Source organism: Bubalus bubalis, chromosome 5, assembly GCF_019923935.1.
Source record: "Bubalus bubalis isolate 160015118507 breed Murrah chromosome 5, NDDB_SH_1, whole genome shotgun sequence".
NCBI classification, from domain to species: domain Eukaryota; kingdom Metazoa; phylum Chordata; class Mammalia; order Artiodactyla; family Bovidae; genus Bubalus; species Bubalus bubalis.
Window position 1 is genome coordinate 12538717 of NC_059161.1, and position 13088 is coordinate 12551804.

The following is a 13088-nucleotide window of genomic DNA, read 5'->3' on the forward strand; positions in this document are numbered from 1 at the left end:
CATTGTTTAGTTGTCTCTTAATTAAAATCATATTTTTTTCTGGAACTACTGTTTCTTATTTAGTGTTTGGTTAGCTTGTCTGTCAGTGCTGTGGGTTTGACTCACTTTTTTAAAATGACCAGGTGTAGGACTTTCCTGGTGGTCCCGTGGTTAAGACTTCACCTCCATTGCAGGGGGTGTGGGCTCCATCCGTGGTCAAGATCCCACATGCCTTGAGGCCAAAAAAATCAAAACATAAAACAGAAGCAATATTGTAACAGGTTCAAAAATGGTCCACGTGAAAAAAAAATCATTAGAAAACAAATAAATAAAAAAGACCAGGTGTGATTATCATTTCACTTTGTTTTCTGAATAGTTTCCTTTTTTTCTTAGGTTGCTAACAGAGGACACCCCGAATTTACCCTGTTCTTCTTATCCTACCTCCAGTATTTTATCCTTATACCCTACTCTATTGATATTTTTCTTCATCTAAAATAGTGTAAGTTGTTTTATATTAAAATATCATTTTAATTGTTACTTTTAGGGGTTACTTTTTAAACAATACAGTTTGCACAGGTATAGAACTCTCTTTTTACTTGTCAGCTCCAAATAAAACTAAAAGGAGTAAAAAAGTACAGTAGAACTATTTAGATCTGAGGATGTCTATTTAATTAAAATATATTAATAAGACCCATAGATGTTTCTTCTTAATTCAATATATTTTCTTGGGCATCTGCTCTGAGCAGAGCACTACACATTTTTGTATGTAAAGGAAAGAAAAATATCTCTGCTCCCAAGAAGTTTGTCATCCAGAAGAAAGACAAAAGCAAGTAACCAAATGGCAGGAATTCATGTAAAAGTCATACATAATCCCTGAAAAGGAAATAGCAAGTGTTATGGATGTTCAAAGAAGCAAGATCACAGCTGGCTGAAAGGGAGAGGAATGACCATATATTGGAAGTGATGTGTGAGGGGGACAGAAAGGACAGAAAAGATTTCAAATCACGATTGAAGGGCCCACATTCTTACGAGTTAGAAGGAGAAAACAATATAAAAAATGTAAGGAATCAAAAAAGGCGAGCTAAGTTTTTTCAGTGAGTAATGATGACTCTGGTGTTACTGAAGGGAGTACACTTGCATAACAGGGAGTTTGGGGAAATAGAAATGGTGATTTTTAAATAAAGGCCTTGGAACAGCTAAGGGTTTTACAGATTACAGAGTATAAACATCTAACTGTGCTTCAGGGAGAATGAACTGTGATGAGATGGGTTTGGTGGAGAAAAGACCATGGTCAGGCTGTTTGGATGGCCTGAGGTAGTGGCAGAAGAACCATCTAGAAGCAGAGGAGGAGAATGGAAGGACTGTCGTGGACGGGGGATCTGCTTCGTTGCCTGCAGAGCTATATGGCTTTGGGATCTTACGGGATTTACACTACCATGCGTGAAACAGCTAGCTAGTGGGAAGCTACTGTATAACACAGAGAGCCCAACCCAGCCATGCACATACACGTGTGGCTCTTTTGGTTGCACACATATATGGCTGATTCATGTTGGATGGCAGAAACCAGCATAGCATTGTCAAGCAATTATCCTCTGATTAAAAATCTTTTTAAAATATGGCACGAGAAAGTGAGTGAAAATGATAGTTATCTGCTACTCATCCACTAAGAACAAAATCCTGAATTACCAGAGGGAGGGAAGTTAAACATGCTAATCTGATTATTTTTAAAGGAAATGTACTATTCAGAAGTCAACACAATAAAGAAAAACCTCTGCTAACAACTTAGGCACAGAGGAGATTTTGAAGGAATAACGAGAATCAAGAGAGGGATTCCTTTGTGAACATCTTTCCATAACCCCACCATTTCATGAGAGCCACAACAAACCAGCTGTTTGAAGGCATTTTAGGTCTAAGCTCTGAAAGTGAATCAAGTACTCTTGAAATTGCCAACATTTGAAAAATGGAAACTGCCTGAATAGAAAGAAGAGAGGGCTTGCAGTGAGGGGCAGAGAGTAGAAAGGGAGTTTCAGGAAGAATATATATTTTGAAAATTTTATTTTTTAGAATTGAGCTTTGTTTTTGTTGTTGTTATTTAAATTTTATCTTATTTATTATTTGGTTGTACTGTGAGTTCAGCATGCAGGATCTTAGTCCCCTAGCTAGGGATCAAACCCATGCTCCCTTCAGTGGGGTCTTAACCAACTGGACCACCAGGGAATCCCAGAATATATTTACTTTAGATGGCCAAAGGAAGAGCACTAGGGCTGCAATGAGGACCAAGGTATGGTCCCTCACAGAACTTCTACTTATGGAACTGATGGTTACAATCTAGTGAGATGATTCTTAGGATAAAGGGAATGTGTATACAGGAGGGGACCAAGCCCGACCTTGGGGCTGTATAGTGAGGGCTCAAGGAAGGCGTCTTGGAGAAATTAAGTTCTAACCTAAATAATGATGGAATCTTAAGGATCAACCAGGTGAAGAGTTGTGGGAGGAGGAAGGTATGCATTTGAGGCAAAGGAAGAAACATAATCAGAGGGGATCAATAGGGAGGTAGTTTAGTTTGGTTAAGTTATTTGTATCTTTCATCCGCATGGTATTTATTTTTATATTAGGTGAATTTTTCTTCAAAATAATAATCAATTTTCTCAGCCTTATTAATTGTATAATTATTCAACTTTGAATTTATGATGCTTTTAAAACGTGCTATGTCTAACCTTACTCTAGTCTTTTCTGTTTTGTTGCATTTCACTCTACACTAGCCCAAACTGTCTCTAAAGCTCTTCCATATGTCTTGATAAGATTACTTTTAGGTATTTCATAATTCCCTTGTATTAAAAGTAAGGTATTTTTCCATTTCAATTAGCAAATTTGAGATTTTGCTAAAGTAGTATAATGCTGTTGGTTTCTGCATATTTATCATGTATTCAGCTATTTTACTGAACTTTTTACCTATTTGATAATTTTTAATATTCTCCTGTATTTACTAGATATTTAATTCCACCTACAACTAATCTATTTGTCTCCTTTATAATAATCATTCCTTTTATATGTTTACTGCCGTTATGCCTGCTAGAACTTTCAGAATAATAAAAAAAAGTAAATTGTGAAATGGGCATTTTTCCCCCTGACTGTAAGGGGATTCCTCTTATTGTTCTTTAATATTAAGTATGATATTGAATGTTTCGAGATAGTCACCCTTTGTCACGATAAGAATTCTTTTCTGTTTATCACTTTTAAAGAATTATAAGAAATTATACAGATTTTTAATCAGATTGCTTTTTAAATAGCTGTACAGTAGATATCATGTAGGGGCTTCCCTGGTGGCTCAGATGGTAAAGAATCTGCCTACAATGCAGGAGCCCTGGGTTGCATGCCTGGGTTGGGAAGATCCCCTGGAGGAGAGGATGGCAACCCACTGCAGTATTCTTGCCTGGAGAATCCCCATGGATAGAGAAGGCTGGCGGGCTATATAGTCCATGGGACTGCAAAGAATTAGACATGACTGAGTGAATAAGCACAGCACAGCACATATATCATGTAGAACAAATCTTCCTACCTCATTTTCCCCCAGATATTCTTAGCTATTATTGGTTCTTTACTTTCTTTTATTACTTTTATAAATTCCATCAATTTGTACTGAAAACTTGCAAAATATTTATTGCATCAGGGTCTTGTCCACTGAACCAGTTCTTCCCATCAGGTGGCCAAAGTATTGGAGCTTCAGCTTCAGCATCAGTCCTTCCAATGAATATTCAGGACTGATATCCTTTAGGATGGACTGGTTGGATCTCCTTGCCGTCCAAGGGACTCTCAAGAGTCTTCTCCAGCACCACAGTTCAAAAGCATCGATTCTTTGGTGCTCAGCTTTCTTTATAATCCAACTCTCACATCCATACATCACTACTGGAAAAACCATAGCTTTGACTAGACGGACCTGTGTCGGTAAAGTAATGTCTCTTCTCTTTAATGTGCTGTCTAGGTTGGTCATAGCTTTTCTTCCAAGGAGCAAGCGTCTTTTAATTTCATGGCTGCAGTCACCATCTGCATGATCTTGGAGGCCCCCAAAATAAAATCTGTCACAGTTTCCATTGTTTCTCCATCTATTTCCCATGAAGTGATGGGACTGGATGCCATGATCTTCGTTTTTTGAATGTTGAATTTTAAGCCAGCTTTTTCACTCTCCTCTTTCCCTTTCATCAAGAGACTGTTTAGTTCCTCTTCGCTTTCTCCCATAGGGGTGGTGTCATCTGCATATCTGAGGTTATTGATATTTCACCCTGCAATCTTGATTCCAGCTTGTACTTCATGCAGTCCAGCACTTTGCATGATTATTTATTATTAACATATATAAATAATAAATCAATCTCTGTACTCATGAAACTCATAAATGATAAACTCATGGAATAATAAATATATATCTATAATAAATCAATCTCTACACTCATGGAACTCACAGTCAAGTGAGGAATATATATATATATAATAGATATTAAATCAATTGTTACAAATATTTATATAATTGCAAGTGTGCAAAGTGTTTGAAAAGGGTCTTATTTATATGTAGTATTAATAAATTCTGTCATAAAAGTGACATGTCCACTTGGAGCGATTTAGATGGGGGTGGCATATATGGGCCTCAAGTAGGTATTCCACTAACAATGGGCCTACGGCAGCTTTCTGCAGAAGGCCCTTCCCTGAAAGTGATGTGAAGGCAAGATGATCGCTGTTCTGATGATATAGTCCTATAAATGTCAGCGGTTGGCCTAGAGGCATTGGTTTGGCTTCCATTCAGATCTCTAGCACAGACTATATACAGTCTCCTAAATTTGGCTCTTATTCTGTAGTATATTGGTAAATATTAAGTAGCTGAAAAGGGAGAAGTCCTAAATTGTAGTGCTTCACAATTTCTGAGGTGTAAATATGTCTATTGTAGTTGATTTCAGTTTATCAATGTGAAGTCAACTGACTTATAGAATTCCTGAGAATTTAACCACTGATCTCTCAAGATAGGATCAAGATACCGTGGAACCCTGGCCTCCTCCCAGATCCTGTCCTCTGGTTTCTGCCCCACCCAACCTCTTCCACAGTCAGGCCCCTTCAATCTTCAGTCTAGTCTGTGCCCTTAAGCTCTTTGGAAGCTGGATCGACTGCCAGTCCTTTAACTTTATTGCCAAGCATATGTGATGCTGTAAACTGACAGCTGCTGTCCTCAGGCGAAGCGTTTTGAGTGTGAACACCTTAATTTAGGAGTTACAACAAAACTTAATATTGTTTCTTTTCCATTTTCTTCTTGCCAAAACAGTCTGTTTCACCCTGAGGCAAGGAAGATGCTGCTGACTAACCAAGGGAAAGAGTCAGGAAGTCCAGACAATCACTAAAATTAATCTTTTACAAGCTTGGCAGGCTGTGTTGCTTAGAGTCAATAGATACTTTTCATAAGTCCATTAATAGTATCAAGTCATTTAACCAGGGTCTACTCACTGCTTAAAACCTGGTAAATGCGTGGAGTGAAGACTGCTCTTTTTTTATGGAAGACAGGGAAGAAAACACGAGGAACATTCCCTGAACAGCCATGTGATCCTCTCACTCGGGCAAATGTCCGGGGCGCTGTTGGCATGTCCTTAATGTCAGAAAACTGCTCGGTGGCTTTGTGTGTGTGTGCACTGGGTGCCTGTATGAGGGCTTCCACCTCCGAGGCATGGGTTGAGCAGGAGAGATCAGCGTAATGTTATCGGGAGAAGGTTCATGTTTGGAAGATGAAGCAGGAACAGACTCCGAGAAGAGTCACATCAGGCTCCCTCAACCCTACTCCTTTCATTCTCCCGTCTGCTAATTTTGGAGATAATAAAGATGAAGTACAGAGATGCCACATGGAACTGGTCTCTGTCTTTTGATCAGTGAAAGGTAGATCGGCTTTCTTTACATCTAGAATTCTTTGGATTGGGGGCCATCTCATGCGGTGACCTACACAGGATTTCTGAGGAAATCCTTTGTCCCCTTTTCTGAAGATGTTCTGGTTTCTTCTGGCCGAATCTGTCAGTGATGGATGAAAAGTTGGAGTCTTGTTTCTTATGTCCTTTTAACTCGCGTGGGGCAGATCAAATTGAGCCCTCTGACACTTAGGCTTTTTATTTTTTAAATGGTAGAGCCTATTTTTAGTGATGCCCCAGTCAGTATTTGTTTTAATTGTATCTTTTCTTTTTGACCCTTGATCCTTTCTGGTGGTAGGTTACTTCTCATGGTTGTAACTCTGAAGATATTTATCCTTTTCTGCAGAAAGAGAATCGGAGAAGGCAATGGCACCCCACTCCAGTACTCTTGCCTAGAAAATCCCATGGATGGAGGAGTCTGATAGGCTGCAGTCCATGGGGTTGCTAAGAGTTGGACAGGACTGAAGTGACTTAGCAGCAGCAGCAGAAAGAGAAAATGGGATGATGTGGGATAACTCAGATGCTTGGCCCACTTCAGGTCACATGGTTGTTCATCTGGTGGTGGTGGTGGTTCAGTGGCTCGGTCGTGTTCGACTCTTTGCCACCCCATGGACTGTAGTCCCCCAGGCTCCTCTGTTCATCTGGAGAGACAATAAAAAAAGTGTTGAATCTTAGCAGGACTCTCTGGAATAATCAGAGAATCCAGGTCGAAACAGTCTCTTATTATTGGTATTCTGCTTATTGATGCTAGAATAGAAGACAGGGTTGAGATGGTTGAGTTCCAGCTTGGATGGTGTTAAGAAATGCTACTCTTCCAAACAGTCCAGGTTAAACATTCTACCTAACTTTTGTGATGGCCTTTCCTTCTTCAAATTACCTTGATACAAGACTTCTGGGACTTCTTCACACATGCCCTGGATGGATCTTTGTATATATTGCCCTGATGCTCAGCATTCCAAAGCATTAGTAGACAAGAGCAGATGCAAGGTAAATGCGTGGGAAGGTAAATGAGTTAAATGCGTGGACAGCTTACATCATATTCTCCAAGCAGTAAGAGGGTCTGAGAAGTAGTAAGGCAGCTTTTGAACTGGAGGCTTAAAAAAAAGGTTTGTCTACTAAAAAAATGCACATCATAAGAGTTGCAAGTTAAGTTTTATGTGGGGGAAAATGAGATGATAGCCTGAGAGACAGCCTTTCAGATAGCTCTGAGAAGCTGCTCCAAAGAGGTAGGGGGGAAGGTCAGTATATATGTGATTTTGGTGAAGGGGGAGTATATGCAATTAAGCACATTATTTATTTTTTTGCAGGTTTCTGCTAGTCACAAGGAGTAGTCATCGCCATGAAAGATTTAAGGATTTTAGTGCTTTTCTAGACATGAAAAGATACAAAAATTTGACTCATAAAATTGGCTCCTGGAAATGTCTTAACTATATGCAGACCTGTTCTGCCAGATTTCCCCAGAGCACAGAGCACCTCATTTCTGTTCTCTACTCTGAACTCCTAGCAGGGGATTTTGAAAATCAGCAGTAACAGCTGCACATGATTTAATCCTTGTAAATGTAGATGGCAAGTGCCAATTTGTAATTCACGGGCTTGATAATTTTAAGTTTTCATTTACTGCTTTTTGGTAGATACTTGAATGAAAAAAAAAATTTAAGTTGTTATTAAATGTTTAATAATTTAAGCATATTTGAATACTCTTAAGGCAATACACACTTAATAAATGGCAGCAAAAGCTTTGTAGTCACAGCATTGGCAGCACGGAGAGGTAGAAGTAAATTGAATGAAAATATTGACTTTATTGTGCATGTTACTCCCTCAGTTTTCATCATCTAGTTTAATTGGAACATTAGCTATACTTTGGAGATTGTTAGAGTGCTTGTTTATCAGAAGATTTTACATTAAAAGCTTATGTGGTATAAAGGGATTCTTAATTAGTTGAAATCTAGGACTGATATTTTATAATATTTGGAAATTTTTGAATCAAGTTTGAGGTCATATGTTTTAAACTATTACTCATTTCTAAACAACTGAATTCTTCTTCTTCTTTGTATTTTTAGGATTTGGAAACATCTCACCACGCACAGAAGGGGGGAAAATATTCTGTATCATCTATGCCTTACTGGGAATTCCCCTCTTTGGCTTTCTGTTGGCTGGAGTTGGAGATCAACTAGGGACCATATTTGGAAAAGGAATTGCAAAAGTGGAAGATACATTTATTGTGAGTATGATAGCCATTTAACTGCATATGTTAATTGTCTCATTTTTCAAAAATATTATAACTTTTCTGTTCACCTCAGTATAGTGAGATGTAAGTTATTGGGTTTTGTATAACAGTTTACATGAGCCTCTTTTTGCAAATAACTCACTGTATAGTTGTTTTTATACTTCTCTGAACGAATACATTAATGAATGAGAAAAAGCGAAATATACAGAAGAAAAGTAGAAATCTGATCGTCCTGGGCTCAAATTCCAAATGGATTGTATCCTAGCTATATTCACTTAAGCTAGTTATTTTACCCTTAAATCTCCATTTTGCCGTTTTTATGAATAATAGTACTGATGATGAGGCATTACTCTGAGATTTAGAGATATTCTAAGTGAAAGCTTAACATAGCTAGTAAACCTTAGCCCTTTGCTGAAGGATTGAATAATACATAGCAAACATGATAAAGGGGATCTTATAACTTATTTTAATAATGTTGCTGATAGAAATTTAACTAAGGTATGCAATTTAGTAGGACCAAAAATATGAAGATGTTCGTGGGTGTATGATAGTCAGTAGAAAAAATAAATAAAATGAAAATGCTCTTAGAATTTTAAGTGAAAAATAGTAATAATACCATGATGACAAGCTTTTATTCTTGAAAATTATGAACGAAGAAAATAATTGTGTTTGAGAGTCAGATTATAGATGCTTTGTTACTTCTGTCACTACTATTACATTTTATTTATTATTTGATAATGTTTTATCTTTTCATAAAAAGTCTGAGTATTTAACTATTGATGAAATAAGATCACTGAGTGTTCGGTTTTCAATTGAAATTAGAATTCCAGTTTTAACATTAGATATATTTCATATTGAGGCTTCCCTGGTGGCTCAGTGGTATAAAAAATATGCCTGCAATGTAGGAGCCGCAGGGGATGTGGGTTTGATCCCTGGTTTGGGAAGATCCCCTAAAGGAGGGCATGCAGCCCACTCGAGTATTCTTGCCTGGAGAATGCCAGGGACAGAGCAGCCTGGCAGGCTACAGTCCATAGGACTGCGAAGAGTCAGACACGACTGAAGCGACCTACCATGCATGCATGCATGCACATGTTTCATATTAAATTCAGAGGTGAAACAGTGTGGGTCCTCTGAGGGCAGCTCTAGCTTAGAGGTGTTGAAGACTTCTCATTGTCTACATATCATATCTTGTATATTTAGCTGTACAGCTTAAGGTCGTAGAACAGTGAGATGGTTTGTCTAGTTCACATGGGAATCAACTGTGGACTTCAAGTCTGCTAGTATTTCGCTTTAATCAGTTGAACAATGATAGGAAAATGTGGTGGGAGAGGGGAAAAGTCTCCATGAAATTAATGATTTTATCTATTATCAACAGTGGATATTTAATTTATGCTTCAGTTTTCTCAGTTTTCATGTATTTCTAGGTTGTGTTTGGCCCGAAATCAGTTGTTTGCTTGTAGAATAGAAATATTTCAAAAGTAGTTTAGGAAAACAAAGAATGATGTAAATCTGAAATTTGGTTCTCTGAGCAAATGTTATGTACTTTAGAAACTATTTTGCCTGTTGCAAAGCTATATAAAAGTAAAGTAGCATCATTATTAGCATTTGTTATTTTCAGTTATTCATATTATACCTAATATATTTACATAAAGATAATTGAAAATTAATTATAAAAGAATAGAATACCATTCTCATTTGCTAATTTGCTGTTAACAGTGCGTATAGGTTATATGCATAAAATAGATACCTTATGAGAACCTACCGTATCGCTCTGGGAACTCTCCTCAGAGCTCTGTGATGACCTAAATGTGAAGGAAATCCAAAAAAGAAGCAGTATGTGTGTGTGTATGTGTGTCTGTGTGTGTGTGCACATGTGTGTGTGTATATATATATATAGCTGATTCACTTTGTTCTACAGTACATAATATTGTAAAGCAACTACACGCCAATAAAAAATAATTTAAACAGTATATATAGGTTAACTTTGCAGATCCATCAATCATCGATCTCAGTCAATTTCTCTCTCTCAGTATCTGTCTCTCCCCACCCCCCCCCACTCTCTCATCCCTAGAAGTGGAATGTTAGTCAAACCAAGATACGAATCATCTCCACAATCATCTTTATTCTGTTTGGCTGCGTACTCTTCGTCGCTCTGCCTGCGATCATATTCAAGCACATAGAAGGCTGGAGTGCCCTGGATGCCATTTATTTTGTGGTTATCACCTTAACCACCATTGGCTTTGGCGACTACGTTGCAGGTAAGATTTTGGAGATACCCTGCTCTCCTAACCCTTCTCCTTTAGTTAAACTTTTTCTCTTGGGTTTGCAGACAACACAGTGACTGCCTCCATTTCCCAGGGCTGTCATAAGAAAGTACCACAAACTGGGTGCCTTTAAACAAAAGAAATTCATTCTCTTGTAGAAGTTCAAAATCAGAGTGCCAGCAGGAGCAGAGTCCCTCTGGGACTGGTAGAATCCTCCCTTCCTTTCCCCAGCTTCTGGAGGCGGAGAGCATCAGTCCCTGCTGGTCCTCGGGTGGTAGCGACATCTCTTCATCTCTGCTTTCGTCTTCATATCATGTTCTCCCTGTGCCCCCGTTGCTGTGACCAAATTTCCCTCTTCTTATAAAGACACCAGTCACATCGGATTAAAAGCCCACTCTACTCCAGTATGAATTCATTATAACTAATTGTATCTGCCAAGGGCCTTATTTCCAAATAAGCTCATGTTTCAAAGTGCCAGGGTTGGGACTTCAACACGTATTTTTGGAAAACAGAGTTTCATCCATAACAGTGACAGAGCCAAAAAAAAAAAAAAAGAGTGATCATTCCATGACAGTGAAGGTCCGCAAAAGGGTACAGTTGCATATTTATTTTTCATTCTATAAAAGAAATTTAAATTACTGTCTGCTCAGAGTGTTATAGTACCACTCTAATTTCAGAAACCACTTATCTGCCTCTTATTTTTTTAGTGGTACAAGAATTCAAGTTTAAATTATCTTTGCTCTTTTTACTAGGCCTTTCCATATCTTAGTTTTTCCTCCCAGCTTTCTTGAGAAATAATTGACATACATCACTGGGTATGTCCAAGCGGTAACAGCAGGGTGGTTTGATTTACATCGATCATGCAATGAAGTGATCACCACAGTCGATTCTGCTAACATCCCTTCTTCTAATGCAGTCTGCCTTGGTGTATGGGGTCCCAGGGTGCTTCAGCCCCACTCCCGTGTCCTAGGATTCTCTCGGTGGTGTCTTATCCTTGAATAGTTGTTAGTTTCTCTCCTTGCGAGGAGGGAGCGAAGCCAGGAACAAGCTAGTCACCATCTTGGTAATGTCACTCTCATATTTTAGTTTTAGAAACACTTCAAACTTTGGAAGATGTGCTGAGCTACTTAAAACCTTCTTTTCTCTAAGATATTTATCTCCTCTAATTTTCAGTTCTAATATCAGTGTTTTTAATCTTTTTAGCAGTTTATCCATATTTTAAAATTCATGATTTTAAGACATGTTTCCTTTTTCTATGTATGTTATTTCTGTTGCTGTTTGCTTTATTGTTTTATCTCTTAGATCTTATATCATTTCATCTCTCTTTTCCTATTATATTATCTCATTATTGTTACTGTTCAGGGGCTGCCCCAGTGCTCAGCGGTGAAGAATCCACCTGCCAGTGTAGGAGACTTGGGATATGCGGGTTTGATCCCTGGGTTGGGAAGATCCTCTGGAGAAGGAAATGGAAACCCACTCCAGTATTCTTGCCTGGAGAATACCATGGACAGAGGAGCCTGGTGGGCTATGGTCCATGGAGTTGCAAAGAGTCAGACATGACTGAGCACACACACACATTATTGTTCTAACTCCAGTATTAAATAAATTGTAGTAATAGTGATAAAAGTAATGTAGTAATTCTCTGTCGTGCATCATTTTGACCAGCTCCTAAAAAATCTAAATTTTTCTTTAAAAAAATAAGCTTGAAGTGTTAGAAAAACATGCTCATAACCATTATGGTAGGAATGTACTAGTTAACTTCCCAGAATAAACTAAGTAGCCTAATTTAATTTTAGGAGGGTTTTATACTTTCGAGTTGTTTACTCTTCTTTTTTGACTCAAACTTCTTACTTAAATATTATCTGAAAAGAAAATATGTTGTGTAGCTTTATAAAAATTTCAGAGAAGGCATCTGTTTTTATTATTTGTTAATTACAGTTTAACTTGGCAAAGCCCTTCTTTCTGGGGAATGTATAATATCTTTGAAGATGGGGATGTTTCTACAAGCAAAGATTTGCTTTTGGTCAAAAACAGTACATTCACATCTCTGTGCTGGATGGGAAAGGGTGGAGATCTTTTTGTTTTCTAATTAGCAAAATGTAGAGAGGAGAACCTCAGACATTTGTAGCTCTATATTGGACAACAAACTTTTGTCCTAAAATAACCATTTTTCTACCTTTCATTAACGTCATAGATATAGTTAGCTTAAGTAGAAATGGAAAGAAGTTTAATGGAGCACAAAGTGAGATGTAGGGATGTCAGGCAGAGTGAAGTGAAGTCAGAACAAGCAAAACAAATATCATATATTAATGCATATATGTGGAATATAGAAAAATGGTACAGATGAACCATTTCTTGCAAGGCAAGAAAAGAGATGCAGACATAGGGAATGGGTGTGTGGACACAGAGGGTGGTGTGGGATGAATCGGGAGATTGGAATTGACATGTGTGTAGTGCCATTTGCAAAACAGATAGCTAGTGGAAAGCTGCTATATAGCACAGGGAGCTCAGCTCTGTGCTGTCTGTTGACCTAGATAAGTGGAATGGGATGGGATGGGGAGGGGGTAGGAGGGACGTCCAAGAGGAAGGGGATATGTGTGTGTGTGTGTGTGTGTGTGTGTGTGTGTGTATAGCTGGTTCACTTCATTGTATAGCATAAATTAATACAACATTGTAAAGCAATTG

The 13088-nt window shown here is 38.1% G+C and overlaps 1 protein-coding gene across 4 annotated transcripts in view; it reads left to right on the forward strand.

The window, feature by feature from the left end:
• KCNK2 (potassium two pore domain channel subfamily K member 2) overlaps window positions 1-13088 on the forward strand; it is a 229851-nt gene that overhangs the window by 151681 nt on the left and 65082 nt on the right. For all 4 annotated transcript variants that reach the window (XM_045165653.1, XM_045165654.1, XM_045165651.1 and 1 more), the window contains exons 4-5: window positions 7973-8133; window positions 10211-10397. In XM_045165653.1, coding sequence (XP_045021588.1) covers window positions 7973-8133; window positions 10211-10397 — 348 coding nt within the window. The remainder of the gene's footprint in view (window positions 1-7972; window positions 8134-10210; window positions 10398-13088) is intronic.